The sequence below is a fragment of the Physeter macrocephalus genome, chromosome 7 (genome assembly GCF_002837175.3).
Source record: "Physeter macrocephalus isolate SW-GA chromosome 7, ASM283717v5, whole genome shotgun sequence".
NCBI classification, from domain to species: Eukaryota; Metazoa; Chordata; class Mammalia; order Artiodactyla; family Physeteridae; genus Physeter; species Physeter macrocephalus.
In genome coordinates this window covers 41,460,373-41,484,056 of record NC_041220.1, presented here as the reverse complement: position 1 = coordinate 41,484,056, position 23,684 = coordinate 41,460,373, and the positions used below count along the sequence as shown (strand labels likewise).

The window sequence follows — 23,684 nt, the reverse complement described above, 5'->3', positions numbered from 1 at the left end:
CAAATGTATTTTCCATCTCTAGTAGAAAGGGAGGCCAAAATAGTTTACTTTTCTTTAAAATGGGCAATAGCATAGAGTTTCAGTTTGTTTGTTTTTTTCTATAACTGTTTAATACTCCCACCCTTTGCTATAAAATAGCTCAAGAAGACCCAGGTTGGTTGGGCATCTCACTGAAAATCACTAGATCAATAACATTATGCTATTCATACTGAATGAGTAAGAAGTGACTAGTATGTTGGTGGCCTTACTAAGACATGTGTGGTCCACAGAAGGGGGGTTTCTAATAAACACTACAAAGATTTAGGGGCCAAATGATTGTGGGGCATCCTTTCCAAAACAGAGAAAATGTGTGGCAACTTGAAACCCATATCATTAAGAAGGAAGCAAAATGCCTTGTAGGTCTCTTCTAGTTTGGCAGGTATCATATTATACACCAGGGAAATCTCCTCTGAACTGCACACCATGGGGCACAAGGCAGAAAATTACAGCAGGTTCAAGTTTTACTGCAAGCACTCCTGCACTTGGACTTATAATCAGGTAGACTCTACATATTAAATTTATCAGTGGTGGAAAAAGTTAATGTGTGGAACTTATGGTTAGCCCCAATGGAATAATCACAATCCTGAACCTTGGTATTCTAGAGCAGGCCATGGCTTTGTAGCACAGAATTATATCTCTTTGACAAGATAGTCCTGGAATGCTATTGAATCCTGGTATAATTAAGACTCTACTCTAGGGGCACCAAGTGACCATGTAGTCCTAACTGAGCACTATAAGCTGAGTTCTGTTAGATGTACCAAGTCATAAAGTTAGGTAAGACTAGTAATAATTCTTTGTGAGATAGAAGTGATATATTCAGAATGAAACATAAAAATGCAATAGGATACAAACAAGCTGCGTTACCAGGCATCCAGACGTGTCACACACCACTGTTGAGCCAACATGTCTCCTAACTCACATGCATGAAAACTTTAGGTATCCCTTCAGGCCAGCTGAAAAGGAGGAAGACCTTGAGCTTAGTTCAGGGATGAGTTGGCTGGCATGTGGGAGGAAGCCAAAAATGCACAGCAGCTACAATAGAGTCACATTTAGGGGTCACACCCTAAAAGACAGTAGTGAGGGGTAAATTCTCCCAGTGGGCAGAGTCTCTGTAGTTGAACAAAATACATCCAACCTACAATATACATAAAATAACAGGCAGTGTCAAATGGACACACTAGTAAGGATTGCAAGACTGCCCATGAATATGAGTGGCTATGAAATATGAAGATATATGTGCCACATGTTAATGCCCCAAAGGGAGCATCAATGATGGAAGAGACAATAAAAAACAGATAGAAAATTTGACTTAGCCAGTCACTGTCAGCCTGTTTCTGTAATGGATTACTTATTGCTAGTATGGGTGCATGAATGGAGTATGGTGGCAGGGATGGAAGCTATACTTGGCCTCAGTAGCATGAGCTCCCACTTACCAGGGCAGATATAACTACTGCCGCTACCAAGTGTCCAAACTGCCACCAATAAAGAACACCAGTAAGACCGTAACAAGGCACCATTCTGCACAGATATGATCTAGTAACCTGATGGCAAGGTGATTTATTGAACACCTTCTATTTTGAAAGAGGCAGCAATTCATATTTGCAGGAAAAGACACATACTCTGTGAATGGATTTCCCTTTCCTTCCTTTAGGTCCTGAGTCAGTCCTATTATCTGAGGATTTACACAGTATTTGATCAATTAACACATCTCTTCCACAATGCACTATTTTTTTTTGTTGTTTGTTTGTTTTAACATCTTTATTGGAGTATAATTGCTTACAATGGTGTATTAGTTTCTGCTTTATAACAAAGTGAATCAGCTATATCCCCTAGGTTCTTCATAACCATTTTTTAAAAATTCCATATATATGTGTTAGCATATGGTATTTGTTTTTTTCTTTCTGACTTACTTCACTCTGTATGACAGACTCTAGGTCCATCCACAATACACTGTTACTTTAAGAAATCCATTTTTCAAAAAGGAGGTACAGAAATGGGCCCATAATCAAAGGAACAATTTCTCATATCAAATACAGCATCATCAAAATTTGCCAGCCTGATGGATTAATTGGCTAATCTGTTGAAGGCACAGTTGAAATTCTGACTTAGGGGCAAAGTACACCTTTATAAGATAAGGTTTATAGTTGAATGGGAATCTACCCATGTCCCATGACAGAAAATTCCCCACTTGGAAACAAGGATCTTAAAACCTGAAGACCCCAGTGTTGTGGAGAATGAATCACTACTCTTGGCAGAGTAATTGATCCTGATCATGAAAAGGAGGTAAACCTGCTGTTATACAGTGGGGTAAGAAGAGTATATTTTGCCTCTAGTATTTGGACATCTCTGGTATTCCCTTGACCCATGGACAGGGGCCACGTCCATGTCCTGATAAGGACCCTCAAGTGAGGGTCCATGTCATACCACAGATAATCCCTGAGATGTTAAATGTGTCAGTTGAGGGGAATCTAGAAGCTTGTGGAGGAGGAAAATGGTGCAAATCAGTTGTTAGACCAAGGCCATGTGCAGCAGTGAAGGCTATGTGATTTCCCACTAAAATGTCTCTTTTAAATTTCTGCTGGTAGCAGAAAGCTTTCACCTATTATACCCTCTGAAAGGATGGCCTTGACAAAAGAGAACTACCTTATCCTAGATAATTTCCCCATTTCCAGGGAGCCCCAAATCCAATCTACTTTTCTCTAGTCATTCCAACTTAGGGTAACTCAGAAGGGTTATCCTAGTTTCAGATAACCCTAGAGAAATGACTGAGGCCACCCTTCAGACATCACAACTCAGTTTCCTACTAGGCACAATTCCCTTTTTTTCAGTACTTTGTAATAAGCATTTAAAAAATGTGTTCTATATCAAATTGGGTTTTCTGGGGAACACATTTTGTGACATCTTGCTTAAACAGTCAATATAAATGGTCCCCCAGTCTAATTCATGCCTAAAGCATATCTAAGGTACAGATATTACTACAAACTTCAATTAATATGTAAGTGGGGAAATAAAAATCCAAGAGCAACAGAGACTCATTTAGAGCTGACACAGGAACTGAGAGTTGGATAAGGATTTTATGTAAGGAAAAGGAGTGCACTGTGTATGTAGACATCAAGAATTCATGATCAGAAGAAGAGGGTTTACTCTGAGAAAAGTTCTGAGACCTGAGGTTATCAGGACACTGGATACAGAGAACTGAAATGAAATGATTTGAGAGTGGTGAGTCCGGAGGTTTTCATATTAGCAGGCACTGTTTCTAAGAAAGGAGAAAATGCTTTGAAGGCTTAGAGGGGAAGGGAAAGAAGGTAGTATTTCTGGGAATTAAGGAATTTAGAAAACAAAGGAGTGTATAGAGGATCAAAAGACACAATGAAATACCCCATCCCCTCCAGAGCACACTTTATTCTTTAGAGACTTCACTTCAATCACCCCATCTGTAAAAACACTTGTTATTTCTCTTCAGGGACAATCTACACACTTAAAATGAATGTAAGTTGATCAATATTCACATAAGTCTTCTATATGAATAAAAATGAAAGCCAGAATTTTTTCCAGCTGATAAAAATAACTCCCCCAAAAATTAAAACAGGGAAAAATTTTAATGCACAGAAGAACTTGCAGATAACAAAGAACATAACCATTAAATCCCAGAGCTCAAAATAGGTATGGACAAAACAGGAACAAAAAAATAGTTGATTCTTCTCAAGAATTAAATTGTAGAAAAATAAAGAAATCACATTACTAATATGGTACATATTAAGGGTAGAATGTTCAGTAGAATAGGGGATATTAAGTAGATGAACAACAACAGTGAAAACAAAAAAAATCTAAAAACAGAAAGTGATAGATATATAAAATAGAGGCAGATGTAACATGTGTGTAATGTAACCCCACTCTCTCCTCACAGTCCACAATGTAACAAACCAAATTTTCAACTATAATACAAGAAAACTTTCTAGAATTAAAAGAAAGACATGAGTCAACCTACTAGAAGATTACATCATGTCTCTGGGAAAATTGATCTGGAATTATCAAATCTAAGACACATCCTACAAAACTCTGTACAAAATTAATAGACTTCAGTGATAAAGAAAAAGTGTTCTGAGTCTAGAGGCAAAAGACCAAACCAATTAATCAAGGAGGGAAGATTAGATTGGCTTCTGACTTGGCAAGAGCAACATACAAAGCAAGGTAAAGGGTGGAGTAAAAGCATACACACACACACATAGAAAAGTCTTTCTCACATAAACATTTCCAAAGTTTGACTTTGAAAACATGATGATTTAAAATTTTCATTTTCAAATAATGACTGCATATTCCAGATGGATGAAGAAACTTGAGCGAAGTCACATTGTTAGAGGGTCAGGGTCAAGACTAAAAGTTGTGATATTCATAACTTTGGCAATGTTAGCATTTTTATAAAATTGTATTGTGTTCTGCCTCTATACTTAAAAAAAATCACACTATCAGAAGTTTTTCATCTGGGCTTCACATACTTCCAAAGAGAAATCAGTACATCTATGAATTTTGATTAGATAAAATGGCATTTAACCTCTTAATAAAGTGTAAGATTTACTTCAATACAAATGCAGACAACAAAACACAATACTATTTGCATTATTCTGTTAATTTTTTCAGACAGAGATATTTTCAAATAATATTACAGTTGTTTTAGATTTCCATATATATAATTTATGTTCATCAATATGGTACTGATCAAAGTGTTATGTAATGTAGGAATCAAAACATTTATGTTATTATATATTATATTACAGCTTTTTATGTGTTCACAAATATTCTAATATAATAAATTTCTTTTGTAATTTTATGTATTATAGGAAAAAATATTCTGGAAAGTGTTTCATATATTTCCCCAGCCTGCCAGAGCTGTTCAAGACAAGAAAATGTTAAGAAATTCAGGTAGCTGTTAAAACAAACTTGAAAAGACAGACACAACTTTATATTTGCAACTAGATTGATAAAAACATGAAACCCAAATGTTGACCATTGCTATTGGAAATTACAGTTAAATTATGTACAATTTACAATAAGCCACTGTGAATCCCTACCTATAATTTAACCTGAAAGAGAGTATTGATTTACCAAAAATACCTTTAAATTATATAGACACTGTAAATTTTTTCAAATCTTCTGGCAAACCAGTAAATTCAAAATGTTCTCCCAAACATTGCTTTTTCGCCGCCATTTAATTTGTCAAGGAAAATTCACTTTTATTAGAAAAAAGTTTAAGAAGTCATTTGAAATACAGTGGGATTGTAACATACTGTGCAAATTAGATTAAGAATTGAAAGTTAAGCTAAGAAATGTGGATATTCATCAAAGTATTTCATACTTCTTTACTTCTTAATCATGTTTGTTTCTTCATATATTTAAATGAGAGAGGGAGAGAGAGATTGTGTGTGTGTGTGTGTGTGTGTGTGTGTGTATGTGTTTGTACATGCACACTTCACTTTAGAGAAACCATAATTAGGGAATACAATATAGTTCAAATATTTTGTAAACTTAGGCATAAAAGGGCAATAATTGGGGAATACTAATCTTAAATGTTTCCAACTATTTTTAAAAAAAATAACAATTAGCATAATTCACTCTAGAGGAGATTAAAAAAAGTGACTAACCTGTGTGATTGGGATGAGCCAACACTACATTGATGAAATGATTTCCAGCTTCACAAATCTGCAAAACATTTCAACCTTTTCAGTGTGATATACTTGGGTCTCTTTTAAAAATACATTTTTAGATATACAAATATCCATGTAATATATTGATTCTAAAGATCCAAAAATATACTATTACTCTAACTGTAAGAAGGAGAAATTTTGTATTTTAACAATGAAAGAAGCTGTTGTGGACATATGTAGAATCAAAGGAATGAGTTACATTGAGGTAGAGATTTTGAAGGTATTCTTGATCCATTTTGATAGTTATGTTCAAGTTGTCTTGTTAATCAGGTCCTGTTGATTATCTGCTTTGTATTTGATACAATAGGTAAAATTTCACAGCATGAAGAGACAAGCCATATCACTGAAGATAATTTGGCATAGGTTTATATATTCCAGGTTTATTAACACAGTAGCAACCCTTCCACTGCAAGGGTAGTAGTATGGTTCCTGGCTGGTTTCAGCTCAGTTTAGAAAACGTATTGTAAGCAGTACTGCTCCACAAAGTCACTTGTTGCTTGTCTGTCACCTGACCTCTTAATCATGTACACTCCACTAGTTGTCCCTGTTTAGTAGACCACTATACCCTCTAAGAAGCTTCAGGGTTAACAATATCTCCTGAGCTAATACTGTTTGAATTTGCAACATGTAGCCTCTGAAGATAGGACTGTTTCCTTTGTCTGTCATATACACCTTACCTGATTTAATGCAAAGTATGTATTCAGTATATAAATACTACATTATTAATAGAAGGTTATGCTATCCAAAATATAAGCAACCCACAGATATTACCAAAATTGCTTTAGTTGTGAAGAACAAGATGGTCTAGATTTTAAAATTGCTATCCCACACCAGTATGAATATACATAACACTACTGAACTGTACACTAAAAATGGTTAAGATAGTAAATGTTATGCTATTTTTCTTTTTACCACAATTAAAAGTAAAAGAAGCCACTAGGTAAAGTGTTTTAAGTGAGAAAGAACATTAGAATGGTAAATGATAAAAATTCAAATAGACTTGTACCTGGATGCATATGGGTGGCTTAAAGTAAATTTTAAAATATTCATTTGTGCTTGATTTTATAAAACCTTTATTGACTATTTGTTGCTTCACACTAGCATTCATTTGAAAAGTGATTCAATAGTCCCCTCTCTCCTTCAGAGTTATCATTAGGTGAATAAATAAGAAATATGAAATTTCCAGCTAACAGAATTGAAAAAAATCACAGTTTTTACATGGAAAAAATCATCATTTAAAAAATGTTTTGATTCAGAATGTAATGAAAACATTTTTACTTCTTTCAACACCCTTTGTACTCTCAGTTCGTTGAGATTACAATTTTATTTTTAATCAGTACACCTAAACATTTAACAATGTACAATGTGGGGAATGTTAAATTTTAATAAACCACAAAGGACTTTGGTTAATATATTAGAAGTGACATATCATGCATCACATTGTACTCCACAGATTTTTCTGAAAATATTCCTGATTAAATTCCACTGTTTTCAGGTTGAAAGACATGATTGGATCAGAATATATAAAATTTCAGCAGTAAGATTCTTATTGTTTACTACTAGGCACAGTAGCCCCTCCCCCTTATCTGCAGTTTCACTTTCTGTGGTTTCAGTTACCCACAGTCAATTGAGGTCCAAAAATATTAAATGGAAAATTACAGAAATTAATTTATATGTTTTAAATTGCCCTCCATCCTGAGCAGCATGATGAAATCTCAGGCCATTCTAATCTGTTCTGACATTCTCTTGCTGTGCTTAATTTATAAATTAAACTTAGCCATAGGTATGTATGTTAAGAAAAAATACATGATATATATAGGGTTCAGTACTATATGAGGTTTTAGACATTCAATGAGAGCCTTGGAATGTATCCCCCACAGATAAGGGGAGATGACTGTATTGTGCCTCAGTCATATCATGTTGGCATTGTGGCAAAGATGCCAGTGGCCAATGATCAAAACAAAGGTTCCAGGGAGAGCAACTTTCAGGGAGATATATATCTTGCTCTTCGTAACAAGTTTCATCAGGTTAAGCATTCTCTGCTTTAAATAGTGAAAGTGATGTGTCTATAGAAAAACAAACCACAGCAGACAAATGCCCTAATATAGAATTTGTAGCCATCAATCAAGTAATCAGGCTGTCATATTATCAAAGTAAAATACTTTGTTTCCACAGCAAAAACAAGTAACCTTTATTCTATGATCTCATAATATTTTTAGAGGATGACCATAATGTATCTTTTTTCTGCATATGTTATCTGTACATTTTTATATGCATTATTATTAATTATTGGCAGTTCTAATATCTCATAACTTTATCAGTTAAGCAATGTGATAATCATTTTACTAATTCATATGAAACAGAATCTGCTAAAATGTTTCTAACACTCTTAAGCTTGAGTTTCGGCTATTTTTTCTCTATAATAACAATAATTATAATTTTGTTATATTTATTTTACCTTAATACATATTTCAAGAATAAGGAAAATCTAGGCTAAATATATAATTACAAAAAGTTTCACCTGTAAAATATATCAACTCTTCTGATCTTGGGAAGTTAGTTTCTTTTTTTTTTTCTTTTTGGAGAGTTAGTTTCTACTTTAAGGGATAAGGTATATCACATACACTGAAATACTATTTGATAATATAAGCCAATATTATACTGTCTCAGCATTCACTAAGTCATAACTTATGATAATTTATATTACTATGATCATAAAATTATAGAACTTTATTCTAATTCCTAATCTCTACTCTTTTATTATGAAACCCATTTATATGTGATTCCATTTTTTAAAAAGGATAATATACATGTGTTTCAGAAGAAATATATTCAATATATTAATTATTGGTTTAACAGAAAGTACATGAATACCAACCTATGATTTTTTTCGTTAAGACAATTTTTTTAGAGCAGTGTGAAGTACACAGCAAAATTGAGGAGAAGTTACAGAGATTTCTTACAGACTCCCTGCCAATACATGCATAACCTCCTTCATTATCAACACCAACCACCAGACTGGTACATTTGTTACATTTGATGAACCTACATTGACACATCATTATCAACTGATGTGCACAGTTTACATTACAGTTTGCTTGGTGTTATACATTCTATGTTTGGACAAATGTATGACATTTATCTATCATTATGGTATCATAGAGAGTATTGTCAGTGCCTTAAAAATCCTCTGTACTCCTCCTGTTCATCCTTCTCCCTCCAACTTCTAGAAACCACTGATTTTTTTTTTTTTTTTACTGGCACCAGAGCTTTGGCTATTCCAGAATATCATAGAGTTGGAATCATAAAGTATATAGGCTTTTTAGATTGGTTTAAATATACATTTAAGGTTCTTCCATGTTTTTTTCATGGATTGATAGCTCATTTTTTTTTTAACACTGAATACTATCCCATTGTCTGGATATACCACAGTTTATTTATCCATTCACCTACTGAAGGATATCTTTACTGCTTCCAAATTTTGCCAATTATGAATAAAGCTGCTGTAAACATCCCTGTGCAAGGTTTTGTATAGACATACGTTTTCAACTCCTCTGGGTAATACTAAGGAGAATGATTGCTGGATCACATGGTAAGAGTAAGTTTAGTTTTGTAAGAAATGTCAGTCTTTTTATTTTTATTATTTATTTATTTTATTTTATTTTATTTTTGCGGTACGCGGGCCTCTCACTGTTGTGGCCTCTCCCGTTACGGTGCACAGGCTCCGGACGTGCAGGCTCAGTGGCCATGGCTCACGGGCCTAGCCACTCCGCGGCATGTGGGATCTTCCCAGACCGGGGCACGAACCTGTGTCCCCTGCATCGGCCGGAGGACTCTCAACCACTGCGCCACCAGGGAAGCCCTGTCAGTCTTTTTAAAATGGCTGTGCCATTCTCATCAGCGGTGAATGATAGTTCTCATTGCTCCACATACTCACCAGCATTTGGTGTCATCAGTGTTTTGGATTTTAGCTATTCTTTAGGTGTATAGTGGTATCGTGTTGTTGTCTTAATTTGCATTTCCCTGATGACAAATGATGTGGAGCATCTTTTCATATGCTTATTTGCCATCTGTATATCTTCTATTGTGAAGTATTGGTTAAGGTCTTGGTCATTTTTTTAATCAAGTTGTTTGTCTTATTGTTGAGTTTTAAGAGTTTTTTTTTTTTTTTTAATATTTTGGATAACAGTATTTCATCAGACGTGTCTTTTGCAAATTATTTTCCCAGTCTGTGCTTGTCTTCTCATTCTCTTGACATTGTCTTTGCAAAGCAGTGTTACATTTTAATAAATTAGCTTACCACTTATTGCTTTCATGGATTGTGTTTTGGTGTTGTATCTAAAAAGTCATTGCCATACCTAAAGTCATCTAGGTTTTCTCCTATGTTATCTTCTAAGGATGTTATAGTTTTGTGTTTCACATTTAGGTCTGTGATCCATTTTGAGTCAATTTTTGTGTTGAGTGTTAAGTTCTAGGTCTAGATTTTTTTTTCTTTTGGCATGTGAATGTCTAGTCATTTCAGCACAACTTATGACTGTCTTTGCTCCATTGTATTTGCTTTAAGCAATATACTTTTGAAAATGAAAAACTGAAGGATTTTAAATAAAATTTCAGACATCATATTTATATTATTGTATGATATGAATGATTAATTTTACTAGTTCGTTTAGTAATTTATTTTTTGCATGAGACTAATATTTTTTTGCCTAAACTTTGCTATAGGAGAGGATATTTTCACTCATAAATTGCAGCTCGAAGTCTGATTTTGGAATTGATGTAATGTTTAAAAATAGTTTATTTTATTTCTCTGATCCATCTCATTACCCCAATTTTGGGGATATCTGAATTTTTTTAATCCATAGAGCTTTCATGAAGTATTGTATAAGAGTGTGCACATATAGCATAACAATATAGTATAAGAATAGCACAATAGAGTAGAATTTTAAAAATAAATATTATTTTTTAAAAATAAATATATACTAAGTAGTTAATTATTGTTAAAACACTTGTCATTATTTTGGGGATTCTTTTACATTAGCTTTGATATTATATATTTATATATAATTTATAATTTATATATCAAGATGACAATTTTTATGGTTATAGTAACTGCTGATTTTATTTTAAATCACTACTATAGTTAGGAGCAAGTCAGTTTTAGCTGAAAAAACAATGATAATTATAACAAATTATAATGAAATAGCAAAATATAATATGTATTAATTTTATATCATTAATTTCTTAAAACTAGTTTTCTAAATAAGTTATTTAAGAAGAAGTGAGTTCAAATTTTGGTATAAATGTTGATTCCTATATTTATGTTATTATTTATGTCAGATATTTCAGGGGCTTTGAGAAGAAGTGAAAATGATGAGAAAACATAAGAGTCCTCGATTTTAAGTCTGCAGTAAGGAGTAAACGTAAATCATTTTATTGGTATGTCTCAAGAGTTGGCAGAGGACCAGAAAAAAATTGTCATGACCAAATCTGAGATAACTGCTGAAAATATTTAACTTTGGTACATCTTTTTTTCCCCTCATTCATCTCATCCACAAATACTGAATACTCACAAGCACTTCACTTGCCTTTCTGTGGTTTCCACAGCAGGGCCCCACTCTCCTCCACACTTATTAAAATCTATGATATATCATTCCCAGAATCCTCTCCCCTAATCAAAAATTATTGTGCTATGTACAATGTCCTTTTCAGCTAAATGCTACAAGAGCAGGGGTGACTTCTTGATAAGAGCCTAATTTATTATTTCTCCAAGAGTATTTGCATTTTAATAATGAGAAAACAAACTCCTCCTAAATGAGTGAATAACTAATTGTGAGAATGAGGACACAGAGGTAAAACCAGGGAGAAAAATTAATGTCACCACTTTTCAAACCATGTCTTATGCATTATTATCTATTCCTCCCATTTTGTACATTGTTGAAGACAGTAAGAATAGCAAGAAAAACAATTTCTTTTCTGATGTAATGCTCAATGTACAAAGAATTGACAATCAATTGCTTCTGGAGAGCAAAAATAAAGTTGAAAGAAAGTGGATAAAGGAAAGAGGATTATTATTTATGTAAAATATATATTGTTTTGCAATGGGAATTTTGGTGTTTTGTGGGTGAAGTTGGGTTCAGAGGATAATTAGGGGGGTCATAGAAATATGAAGAGCCTGGATTATAGTGTGTCTCAACAATATTTGCAGAAGAAAATCAAAATTACATCTAAAAGTTTTGGAGAGAGATATTCTAAAGTGCTTATAGAGTTGCATGTATTTGATTTTCCATATTTGATTTTTTTCTTGTAGATTCTGTGATACCAGACTATTTTCAAGGGAAGTAAATTGTGTTGAAAGTCAAAAAGAATTTATACAAAAGGAGGGGTGATAAAATACTTCTTAGAACATAGTTTAAACATGTCAAAACTCACCAAAATCAAAGATTTTCCACAAAGAATCATTACCTAATTTTGGAATATATTATGTACACATTGTGAAGTGTCTTGTTTTGCTTGACATATTTTGCTTAGTGTATTAGGGAACTCAGACTTTTAGTCGAAAGAAAATGGAGGGAGTAGAAGAAAAAGTTATAATTGTTAATGGTTAGTCCGCAAAAGGGATGATTCATCCATTAATAATTAAGAATTAACTATAATCATATTCAACACAGTTCTAACATATTATCTTCTTACCAAGTGGTAATCTGGCTCTACATAACTACAGAAGCTAAACCAACTTTAATGAATAATACTTTTCTTCTTCTGTGTTGAAAGAGTGTATAGATCAATAAATGAAGAACATGAAGTTTTGCAAATATAACATTTTATTAGCAAAAACATTAGCACTTGCAAATAGGATACACATTTTCTGGTTGAATTTTATATTATACAAGATTGACCTACGAATTTCCCCTTTGTTTCTTCTATATAATTGATTCTACTATATACTGGTAATTTTAATATAAAATAATTTAAAATAGATTGGACTTAAAAACAGTTTGCTTATTCTTTCTAAACTGTTTGCACATATGTATCTGTGATAAACCTGAAACTCATACATATGTTTTCAGTTATTATGATTGAAAAATTTAAACTTGAACTATAGGGAGTTATGCTCATAATAATATGTTAGGAATCTTCATTTAGGTGATTATATACAAGCTCAATAAACTCACTAGTTGTTATATTCTGTATTAGAATCAATTTCCTAAAATTCATATCTTACTGTCATATTTTATTAGTAAAAGTTCAATGTGTCTTGCCTACATTAAGAAGTTCCAGGATTAGCAGGCCTTTTTATTTTATTTACTTATTTTTATTCTTTTCCATTATAGTTTATTACAAGATATTGAATATATTTCCCTATGCTATACATTAGGGCCTTGTAGTTTATCTATTTTGTACACAGTAGCTTGCATCTGCCAATCCCAAACTCCTAATTTATCCCTTCCCCCACCCACTCTCCCCTTTTGTAACCATAAGTTTGTTTTCTATGTCTGTGAGTCTGTTTCTGTTTTGTTTAGATTCCACATAAAAGTGATATCATATGATATTTGTCTTTCTCTGTCTAACTTACTTCACTTAGTATGATAATCTCTAGGTCCATCCATGTTGCTGCAAATGGCACTATTTTATTTTTAATGACTGAGTGATATTCCATTATATATACCACATCTTTATTATCCATTCATCTGTCAATAGACACTTAGGTTGCTTCCATGCCTTAGCTATTGTAAATAGTGCCACTGTGAACATTGGGTGTATGTATCTTTTCGAATTAGAGTTTTCTCCAGATACATGCCCAGGAGTGGCATTGTTGGATCATATGGTACCTCTATTTTCAGTTTTTTAAGGAACCTCCATACTGTTTTCCTTAGTGGCTGCACTAATTAACATTCCTACCAACAGTGTAGCAGGGTTCCCTTTTTTCCACACCCTCTCCAACATTTGTTATTTGTAGACTTTTGAATGATTGTCATTCTGAGTGGTGTGAGGTGATACATAATTGTAGTTTTCATTTGCGTTTCTTTAATAATTAGCAATGTTGAGTATCTTTTCATGTGCTTATTGGCCATCCATATGTCTTCTTTGGAGAAATGTCTATTTAGGTCTTCTGCCCATTTTTTGATTGGGTTGTTTTTGAGTTGTATGAGCTGTTTGTATATCTTGGAAATTAAGCCCTTGTCTGTTGCATTGTTTGCAAATATTTTCTCCCAGTACATAATTGACTGTAGGTGTGGGAGCGTATTTCTGGGCTCTCTGTTCTGTTCCATTGATCTATGTCGGTTTTTGTGCCAGTACCATGCTGTTTTGATTACTGTAGCTTTGTAGTCTTGTCTGAAGTCTGGGAGGGTTATCCTAGGAGGCCTTTTATATTTGTCATCACAATTTACAATTTTAACAGAGTCACAGTGGAACTTATGTTGCTTTGAAATGTGGAATTAAAGTTATTACATTTACCTAGTATGTCTGTATTGGACATAGTCTATGCTACTATTAATTGGTATTTGTGTAGTTTGGCGCCTTGGCTCCTGTAAGACAGCAACTGTGATAAAGTTTTCCTATTTGCCTAATTCTTCTTGTTATTATTTAATAAATGTTTTCCAGTGGATAATGTATAAAATAGCACTGACTAATAAAGGCATGTATGAGGAGGAAGAACGAGTATGTTAATAAAAAAGGCAGAGTTTTTAAAAATCTTTAGGGGAAAGTGTACATAGCAAACTATTAGAATTTTTATTATTTCCAATTATGTCCCTTTTCACTTTTTAAGAAAAATATTATAACTATTATGACATATAGTGTTTTAAAAAGTTACAATTTTTCTTAAATTTTTCTTTCACACCAGAGCCATGGATTTATAACTATATTACATTTGAGAAAAGGGAAGAAATCAAGAATATTATATAAAATGGGAGCTGTGTAAATATTTACAATGAAATAAATGACAGTAAATGAGTTGCAAAAAAAAGTTGGAGATATCTTAAGGAGGAAAAATAAAACAATCAGATATTAATCTAAATACATATCTGAATAAATAGCAAGTGTGTGGTTATTATTTTGTTCACTCATCAATTTATTCTTCCATTTGCTCACATTTACTGAGTAGTTAATATACAGAGAACATTAGACTTAGTTCAACATAGGTTAACAATGAAGGCATCAAAATAAATGAATTGCAAGATTGCTGACTATAAACAGTATACACACATGGAAAATTAAAAGGCAGTGATATATTTACAAACTATTTGCTTTAAAATTCTAAATAAAATAATTTGTAATTTATTCAAGCAAGTGGTAAGTACACTTGTACAATACTAGGTGCTAAAAAGATAAAAGCATAACCTGCCCCTCTCACAGCCAACACAGTAGTGGATGTTATTAACTAAATTATTAATTATATATACATATATATCTATGTGTATGTACACACACATACACATAGAGGTTCATATGAGAGCTTTTTACAAAGTTCAGTGTATAATTTGTTCCTTGTATGAAATGGTGGGGTATAAGTTGTTCAATACAAACTTCACAAAGGATCTTGTCATGTACGTGAATCATGGGTGTTTATCAATGTATCAGGGACAGGAATAATGGGAGTTAATCTATCAAGGGCAAGAATGAGGAAAAACAGAATGAAATCATGGAGTTATATGGCATGTGGAGCTAAATATATATCTAATAAAATAATGCATTTCAGAAATAATAAAGAATATTTTGTAGTCAGATTGATTTGTATCAGATTCAGACAATGCATATGTGAAGTTAAATAGAATGATCTAAAGAACTGGACTGAGGAAAATTAGTATAGAGCCCTGTTTCATTCACAAAAGTAGACTTTGTTTTCATTCAGAATTACTTAAAAATTATGCCAAAGTTTTCTGCATAATCATCAGGTAGATTTATAAAACTTTCTGCTCTTAGCAGTTTGTAAGTTGGTAAATGTGCAGACAATTGGAAGAATTACTAAGTTTAATTTTTCCCCCAAATTTTACTATATTTCAAATAATTCTAATCATCCTTTATAGATGAGTAGAACATTTTGATGAAAAGATTTAGAGAGCTAATGACTTGATTATGGGAAGTTATTTGATTTATTTAATTTAATGCCATTATGCATATAATGTAAAAATAAATCATATTTTCTACATGACAAATCCTTAAATGCAATCTATTTGAATGCTTAATAATGTCATATTAGAGCATGAATAGCAAATAATATAAATAATACATACCAGAAAATTGATAGCAGATACTGTGACTTGCCTGTTTCCAAATGCTAGAAAGCAGAAGAAGATGTTATGTAAACACTCAATTTTTAGATTGGCAAACTATAGATATAGTTCAAGAAAGGTTTATTGGATATCACTACCCTCTAATAAAAAGTACTATTTGATATGTACTATCTGACTTTTTGGAATGATACTTTTGCAATCTACAGAGATGACAATATTTTGCTTACTATGTATACTTTTCTTCCAGTGACTTAATGATATTTAGAATATAAATGGAGTCTATTTATAATTTTTATTATTAAACTCTTTGAAAGCAGATTTAATTTACCTTGTTCATCATTTTAAAAGCATATTAGTATGACCTAGTGTGTAATTGCACTCAATAATATCTCTTCTTTTTTAATGTTCAACAATAAAAAGAAAAATGCTAATAATAATAATTTTTATTTTTGCATTGATGTTTTGCAGCAGGCAATATTTTAAGTGTTTTATATATTTTCATCATAAAAACAAACACATGAAGCAAATATTATTGTTCTCACCTTACAGTAAAAAATTGTACTTTATATAACTTGACAAATCATATAAAGAGTAATGAACAAAATGGAATTTGAAACAGAATTATAAATTCACCTTGTTTATAGTGGAGAATTTGGAATATACAAAAATAATGAAAAATAAAATTATCTAATAAGCTCATTATCTGTATTAACAGTTGCATTTCTTCTAGTTTTATGTAAATTTCATTTATTTATATAAACACATCTACAAATAAAAATTAATGTAATTACTCATTTTGAATCTTGGGTTTTTTACATAAGAATATATTTAAAGACTTTTATGATATTATTAAATATTTGTTGTCAAAGGTATGATAGAAACTACATCACAATGTATAATGTGGCTAGGCTTAAAACATTAAATATTATCCAATTGCTACATAATTAGAATTACTTTAATTTTATAAATAATAGTACTGTTTCAAACACCTTTCCATATAAATCTTTTATTTAAGTTCTATTTCCATGGGCTAGAAACTTAAGAGGGTAATATAGTTAAATTTTATATAAGTATTTACACATGGATATATGTAAAACATGTACATGTATTGGAAGTTTTGTTTTTATAAAGTGCATATATATTATTATAAAATAAATATATTAATGGAGACAGTTTTGAAAGACATAAAAGTGTAAAGGGAAAACAAAATTCATCCATGGAAAACCAGTTAATATTCAGATTTTTCCCTTTGGAAATATACATATTTGTTATATACTTTTACCATATTTGATAGAATTATTTCATAATCACTTATTCCCTTAATATTATGTTACACATGTTTTGCCATATAGTTAAACATTTTTCTCTAGCTAAATCATAATAATTAGCTGGTATTCATCCCTATAGACCATAACTTTTAAAAATTTGTGTCTACTACTAGACTAAACTTCACTAATTCAACACTAGTTTTTAGAAATTTATATGGCAGGCTGTGTGATTGTGGATAAATTAATTATAAATAAACACAAATGCAACCCTTATCTTAATAGAAATTATTTTCTGACAAGGAAACAAATACTCATCACATGCTAACAAATGGAAGCATGCAACTTTAATGTGTTACTGAGAAGGATCTATGCAATATTTAATATAAGAGCTAAAAAGAAGGATTTGTTGTAATCAGGGAGATCAGGGAGAACTTTGAGTACATGACTGAACTTTTATCTAAAAAAATGAATAGATATTAACACAGGGATGAGAGGGTTCAGAACATTTCATGCATCAAGACTGTGAAGATATGCCTTGTTTTCATTTTTTAGTGAGAAAAAATAATGATGTGATAAAAAGGTACTGGGCCAAAGAGTGTAATTTTAAAGTATTTTTATATTTATTTCCAAAAAAAGTTATAGATAATATAATTTGAAACAAACTTTCTAGAAAAAATGTTAGACACCATTAAAACTTTCTATAATGTTTTTATAATTTGTATAATATTTCACATTTAGATAGGCAAAAATATGTCATTTTTCCTTGACTGTTTTTGATACTAAATATTTTTGTATTAAACTTCCTGAAAATATGCATTCCAGTTTATGGTTAATGGAATATTCCTGCCATTGGGCAGTCCAATTATGATAATATATTTTTCTTATTTATTTTAAATAGTGTTCAAGTATGTAAAGTGACCTCCCTAATGGTATATGTGTTGGAAAAACATACCAATATGTTGTTTTTCATTTAAGTACTTTTTGTGTGTAAATGTGCAGATGCGATTTATTTTGTGCAGTCAAATCTGTTGAGAATAGTGCTATAAAAAATGTGAAACTATTAGTGCAGAGAATACAGAAAGAGGAGAAAAAAAAACCCAGTTGATGTAAAGGGCAAAGCACAATGTAAATTATGACAACATAAAAATAACGGAAAATTAATTATCATATCTGTAGTAAGGACAGAATATCCTGAATTAAACGCTTGAGTATGTAAGTCAAAAGAACATATACAAAGTAAAAGCACAGAAAAATATGATGAAAAAATTAAACACGCATAAAAAATACAACCACTGTTTCTTTCTTTCTTCTAATTGTGAGGATGAAATAAGGAAGATTACATTGTAAGCATTCAGGTTTTAAAGAAAATTTTCAAGGGAAATAATTTAAAAATTGGCTCAACTATTCTACAACTCTTAAGTACCTGAACTTAATGCAGCATATAGTTTGAGTACAGCTTTTTAATATAAAGGAATTTTTATCTTGTTTAATTAGTATGTTTGTTTCATTTACCTTAAATATGATTATTTAATAAGATTATAACTACTTGGCTAAAAAAGCTTTGATGTGTACTCTTTACTCTTTTGTCACTTTGTCATAGTATTTTCTGTAATGTTAGTATCTTTACTTTTAGATTCAATAGTTATTTAGGAATAGGTTTTTAAGTATCTAGTTTTAAATTTTTTGTTTAAAAATTTTTTGTACTTATCTATGTTTTCAGGTTTAGTTCATCTCATCTAAAGATAATGTAGTTTGTACCGTTTTTGTTTTTTTTTTTTTTTGGATTCCACATATAAACCTATTTACAAAACAGAAATAGAGTCACAGATGTAGAAAACATACTTATGGTTACCTAGGGGGAATGGGGGAGGGATAAATTGGGAGATTGGGATTGACATATATACACTACTATATATAAAATACATAACTAATAAGAACATACTGTATAGCACAGGGAATTCTACTCAATACTCTGTAATGACCTATAAGGGAATAGAATCTAAAAAAGTGTGGATACAGGTATATGTATAACTGATTCACTTTGCTGCACAACAGAAACTAACACAACATTGTAAATCAACTATACTTCAATATAATTAGTTTAAAAAATAAAGATAGTGTAGTTTGTACTAGTTCTACTTTGAAGGAACAGCACTGGATTTTTACAATCTAATATATAATCAAAAATTTTAATCTATAAATTCTAATCAAAGAGTTATAAAAGGAAGAACAATCTTTAAAAATCTTAGGCAGAGATAATGAATGCAAGGATCGAACTTTTTGTAGCATTTATGCAGAAAAGTGAAATTCCAAGGAAAAAATAAAACCTAACAAATGTCATAATCACATGACAAATTAGATCCCATTATTTGCCTGCAATGTGGGCTAATTATCCTAGGCCCCCCACCACTATTGCTATAGACTGAATGGTGCCTCCCAACATTTAGATGTTGAAAACACAACCTTCAATATAATGGTGTTTAGAGATGGAGCTTTTGGGAAATAATTAAGTTTAGATGAGGTCATGAGGTTAGGGCCCTTTTGATGGGAATTAGTGTCCTTAATAGAAGAGATGCCAGAGAGCCTGCTTTCTCTCTCTCCACCACGTGAGCACACAGTGAGAAGGGAGCAATCTGCAAGTCAGGAAGAGAGTCCCCACCAGGGAACCTAATCTGTCAGCACCTTGATCTTGGACTTCCCAGACTCCACAATTGTTCCAGTTATTTGCTGGTTGTGAGTGAACTGAATAAGAGATGTGCAGTTATCAACCACCATCAGATGTCAGTGACCATGATGTGCATCCATTATTTATAGAGTGATATGTGGACTAAAGAGCTAGCTGCAAAGTTTGTACTTTGTACAATTGCAATTAGCATATGTGGTAACTGAATTTGAAGCATGGTTTTAGGGGCTGGTATTATTTAAATAAACCATAAAAACTGAAATCCATGCATATCAGAACCATGCAAAACATGCAGTGCCTGTACATGATATTCACTCCCCACTTGGAATAGGTATTGTAATACTCTATATATTTTCACATTAGTAGAGTCCTACTTACATCATATTTATTTAAGAGTCTTAAGCACAGTAAAATTAAACTTTCAGAGCCTTATTTTCCTAATATATAGTGGGGAATATTAACACTTACATAATAATATTGTTTCTAATTACAAAAGAAATAGCAATTTTACAGTTCTTGACAAACAATAAGTGTTCTGTAAATATTTTGCATCTATTAACACAGTTAACCTCTATTATTTTGTATCAGATATATTAATGTAGCATTTTTCAGAGGCTCCTCTTTTTAAACATACTATGGACAAAAAATATTTAAAATTTTTCTGTTCATGTTCTAAAGTTAGAAGGTACATCTTCTGTTAAAATATTTTAAAAAATCAGTTAGAGTTTTGTGAGATCAGGGAATTTTCTCCTTCAATATTCATAGTTAATTTGTTAGTATTTAGAAGAGTTAAAGTTCTGAACATTGCAATCATTTCCTGTGATTGCTGAACTATTTTTGCTGCTGATTTTGGCAAAAACCCTGAATAATGTAATTCTCTGTGTCAGTGCTTCAAGAAAAGATATTTATTTATTTTAATGTCTTTAAGGTTTATGTTATTTTATAAAATCTAAAATAAAGCTTGAATACATCATTTATATCCATTTATTTTCAAACTTTATAAACTAGAAATAGACCACAAAAAATAACCCAGTTAAATACGAAATGTCAACACATAACACTAGGGCTGTGCTGTGTGTGCCTTTTGAGATGCAGTAAAAGCTGAGAAGAGAAAGTTCCACAGAAGATAAAAGAAATGGAATTCTTTGATCAGGACAGGTATGTTTCCCCCAAGATTAGGAACTGAGGATTTATATTTGGTTCCAGTGTGCAGTTCACTAAATTGCTTCATCTGAGTCAAGGGACAAGACATTTAATAAAGTTATAAATAGGGAACAAAATGTCACAGGAAAAAAAGCCTCTATTTTTTTCTTTTGAAGTTATATTTAAAAGAATAATTTAATTATTTATTTTAAAAATCCTGATGGTTGTACATGATTATGTGATTATATGGCATGTTTCTTTTTCATCTTTACTCTTTCATTTTACTATCTGTCATTCTGAAGGTTTATAATCAACTTACATTTTTTGCTAGAGTTTCTATGGAAAGAAAATAAATCAAAATATGTCAGTCAAATTTGGTCTTTTAAGCCTACATAAAAGTTTAATGGAGTATTATGAAAGCAATTTATTTATTTATTTATTTATTTTTGCGGTACGCGGGCCTCTCACCGTTGTGGCCTCTCCCGTTGTGGAGCACAGGCTCGGTGGCCATGGCTCACGGGCCTAGCCGCTCCGCAGCATGTGAGATCTTCCCAGACCGGGGCACGAACCCGTGTCCCCTGCATTGGCAGGCGGACTCTCAACCATTGCGCCACCAGGGAAGCCCATGAAAGCAATTTAAAATGGACATTTTGGGGGTGGGATAGGGAGGGTGGGATGGAGGGAGATGCAAGAGGGAAGAGATATGGGAACATATGTATATGTATAACTGATTCACTTTGTTGTAGAGCAGAAACTAACACACCATTGTAAAGCAATTATACTCCAATATAGATGTTAAAAAATAAAATAAAATAAAATTGACATTTTTTCATTATTTTCTTATTCCTTTATATGTTCCATGTTGTTCATCATCTCTATGTAGTTTAGAACAGAGTTTTGATGTTGGCAATTTAGTATGGGTGTAGTTAAGAATAAATTCTACATACATGGTGGTGTATACCGTGGGTGATTAATGTAGTAGGCAATCCAAGAAGTGAATCCCCAATAAAAGGCACAACTCTACAAATAAAACAAAATAAAAGTTAGGGAATATATATATATAATATATATCACATCATTTGAAGTCACCCCATACATTTATATGCCACACTGCAGCATTTTGGTATAAAAAATGTTATAAATTTTCTAAGCTAGTTAAATGGAATCCTTGTTCATTCAGTAAAGTAGCATTTTAAAAGTACCTATTTGATATCACTAAGAAAATGCATTTCTTTGCTCAACACTTGTTAATATAAATGAGGATTTAGGATATAGAGAAATGTGACAAAGTATTTTATGAAGATTTTTCAAGAATAGCTTTTGTCTATCAAGTAGTAAATAGGAGTGAAGTAATAAAAATAATAAATAGCTATTTTCCAACAGTAAATGAATAAAAGAATGAATTATTTAATCATTAGTAGTAATGCTCCTTGATTGATTATAGAGGGAAATGGCCTGGTTTTAGGTGTACTAGGCTATGATGCTGATCTTACATGATGAATTTTAATACCTTTTCTCAAGAGAGAAGCTAGTCTAAATGATTTTTTGAAGTTTGTAAAAGTTCTAGAGTTTACTGTTTCATTATAATGACAACAGTAGAATGTCTGCTTGTTGAAATTTTTAGAAAACAGATATTTGCTAAAACTCAGACTATTTTAGTAAAGAAATAATCCATTCTGAAACTAAATTTTAAATTGGAAAATAAATTAAAATAAATTTTAATTTGAATTGGAAAACTGAATTGCACCATGTTATCTAATGTACATTTCCATTTCAATGTTCCACAACATTTCCCATTTTCTTGATAGTTAATTGATTGTTAATAACATTTGTATTTACCATTTTGGGGAAGAGCAAAGATATTGTCATTACACTGACACCAATCACAAATATAGGGTAGCATCATCATTTTAATCACACAAATGTATATTTATAAGAGGGTTTATATATGAGATTCTTCCTCTTCAAGTGGCACTTAATCTGAATTCAGTGTTAAGTATTTCCAAAATTAAAGGTGCCTAAAAGTATGTAACTTGTAATGTAAGGTCATGCCAAATATTTTATGTGATGTTATTGGTTGAGGGCAGCTCCAATGAACTAGATCGCTGAGGAAATGGCACTTCAGGAGCAGAATGTTTAAGATATGCTGATACAGCTGAATAGAAAAATCTAAGCTTGAGAGAAATAAACATGATTTAATGATGTTGTAGATGATCCAAGACATAAAATTTCTCAATAACAATTAAAATTACAAAATATATCACTTCCCACCTTTATCAAATTTTTCAAAGGTGTATGTCCTGTAGAAACCTTGTGAACAAATAAGGTTTCCAAAAGGTATCGGATATAGTGTATACAATGACAGAAGCAGGCCAAGCTAGAAAGAAAATAAAACACAAACACATTAAATTCCCTTCCAAAAATCTGGGTTGCCTTATACATAAGATATTTTATTTTATTTTATTTTATTTATTTATTTTTAGATTACTACAGCTTTCTTGTTCTTATTTTCTTTTTTTAAAATTTTATTATTATTATTATTTTTGCAGTACGCGGGCCTCTCACTGTTTTGGCCTCTCCCGTTGTGGAGCACAGGCTCCAGACGTGCAGGCTC

At 31.8% G+C, this 23,684-nt stretch overlaps 1 protein-coding gene across 1 annotated transcript in view; it reads right to left on the bottom strand.

Annotated features, from left to right (window-relative positions):
- The window catches only part of TECRL (trans-2,3-enoyl-CoA reductase like), a 111,017-nt gene that overhangs the window by 4,046 nt on the left and 83,287 nt on the right, over positions 1-23,684 (bottom strand). The window contains exons 6-9 of the mRNA XM_024132020.2: positions 23,342-23,447; positions 22,018-22,090; positions 15,977-16,020; positions 5,679-5,736 (exon numbers count right to left, since the gene is read on the bottom strand). Of these exons, the coding sequence (XP_023987788.1) occupies positions 5,679-5,736; positions 15,977-16,020; positions 22,018-22,090; positions 23,342-23,447 (281 nt within the window). The remainder of the gene's footprint in view (positions 1-5,678; positions 5,737-15,976; positions 16,021-22,017; positions 22,091-23,341; positions 23,448-23,684) is intronic.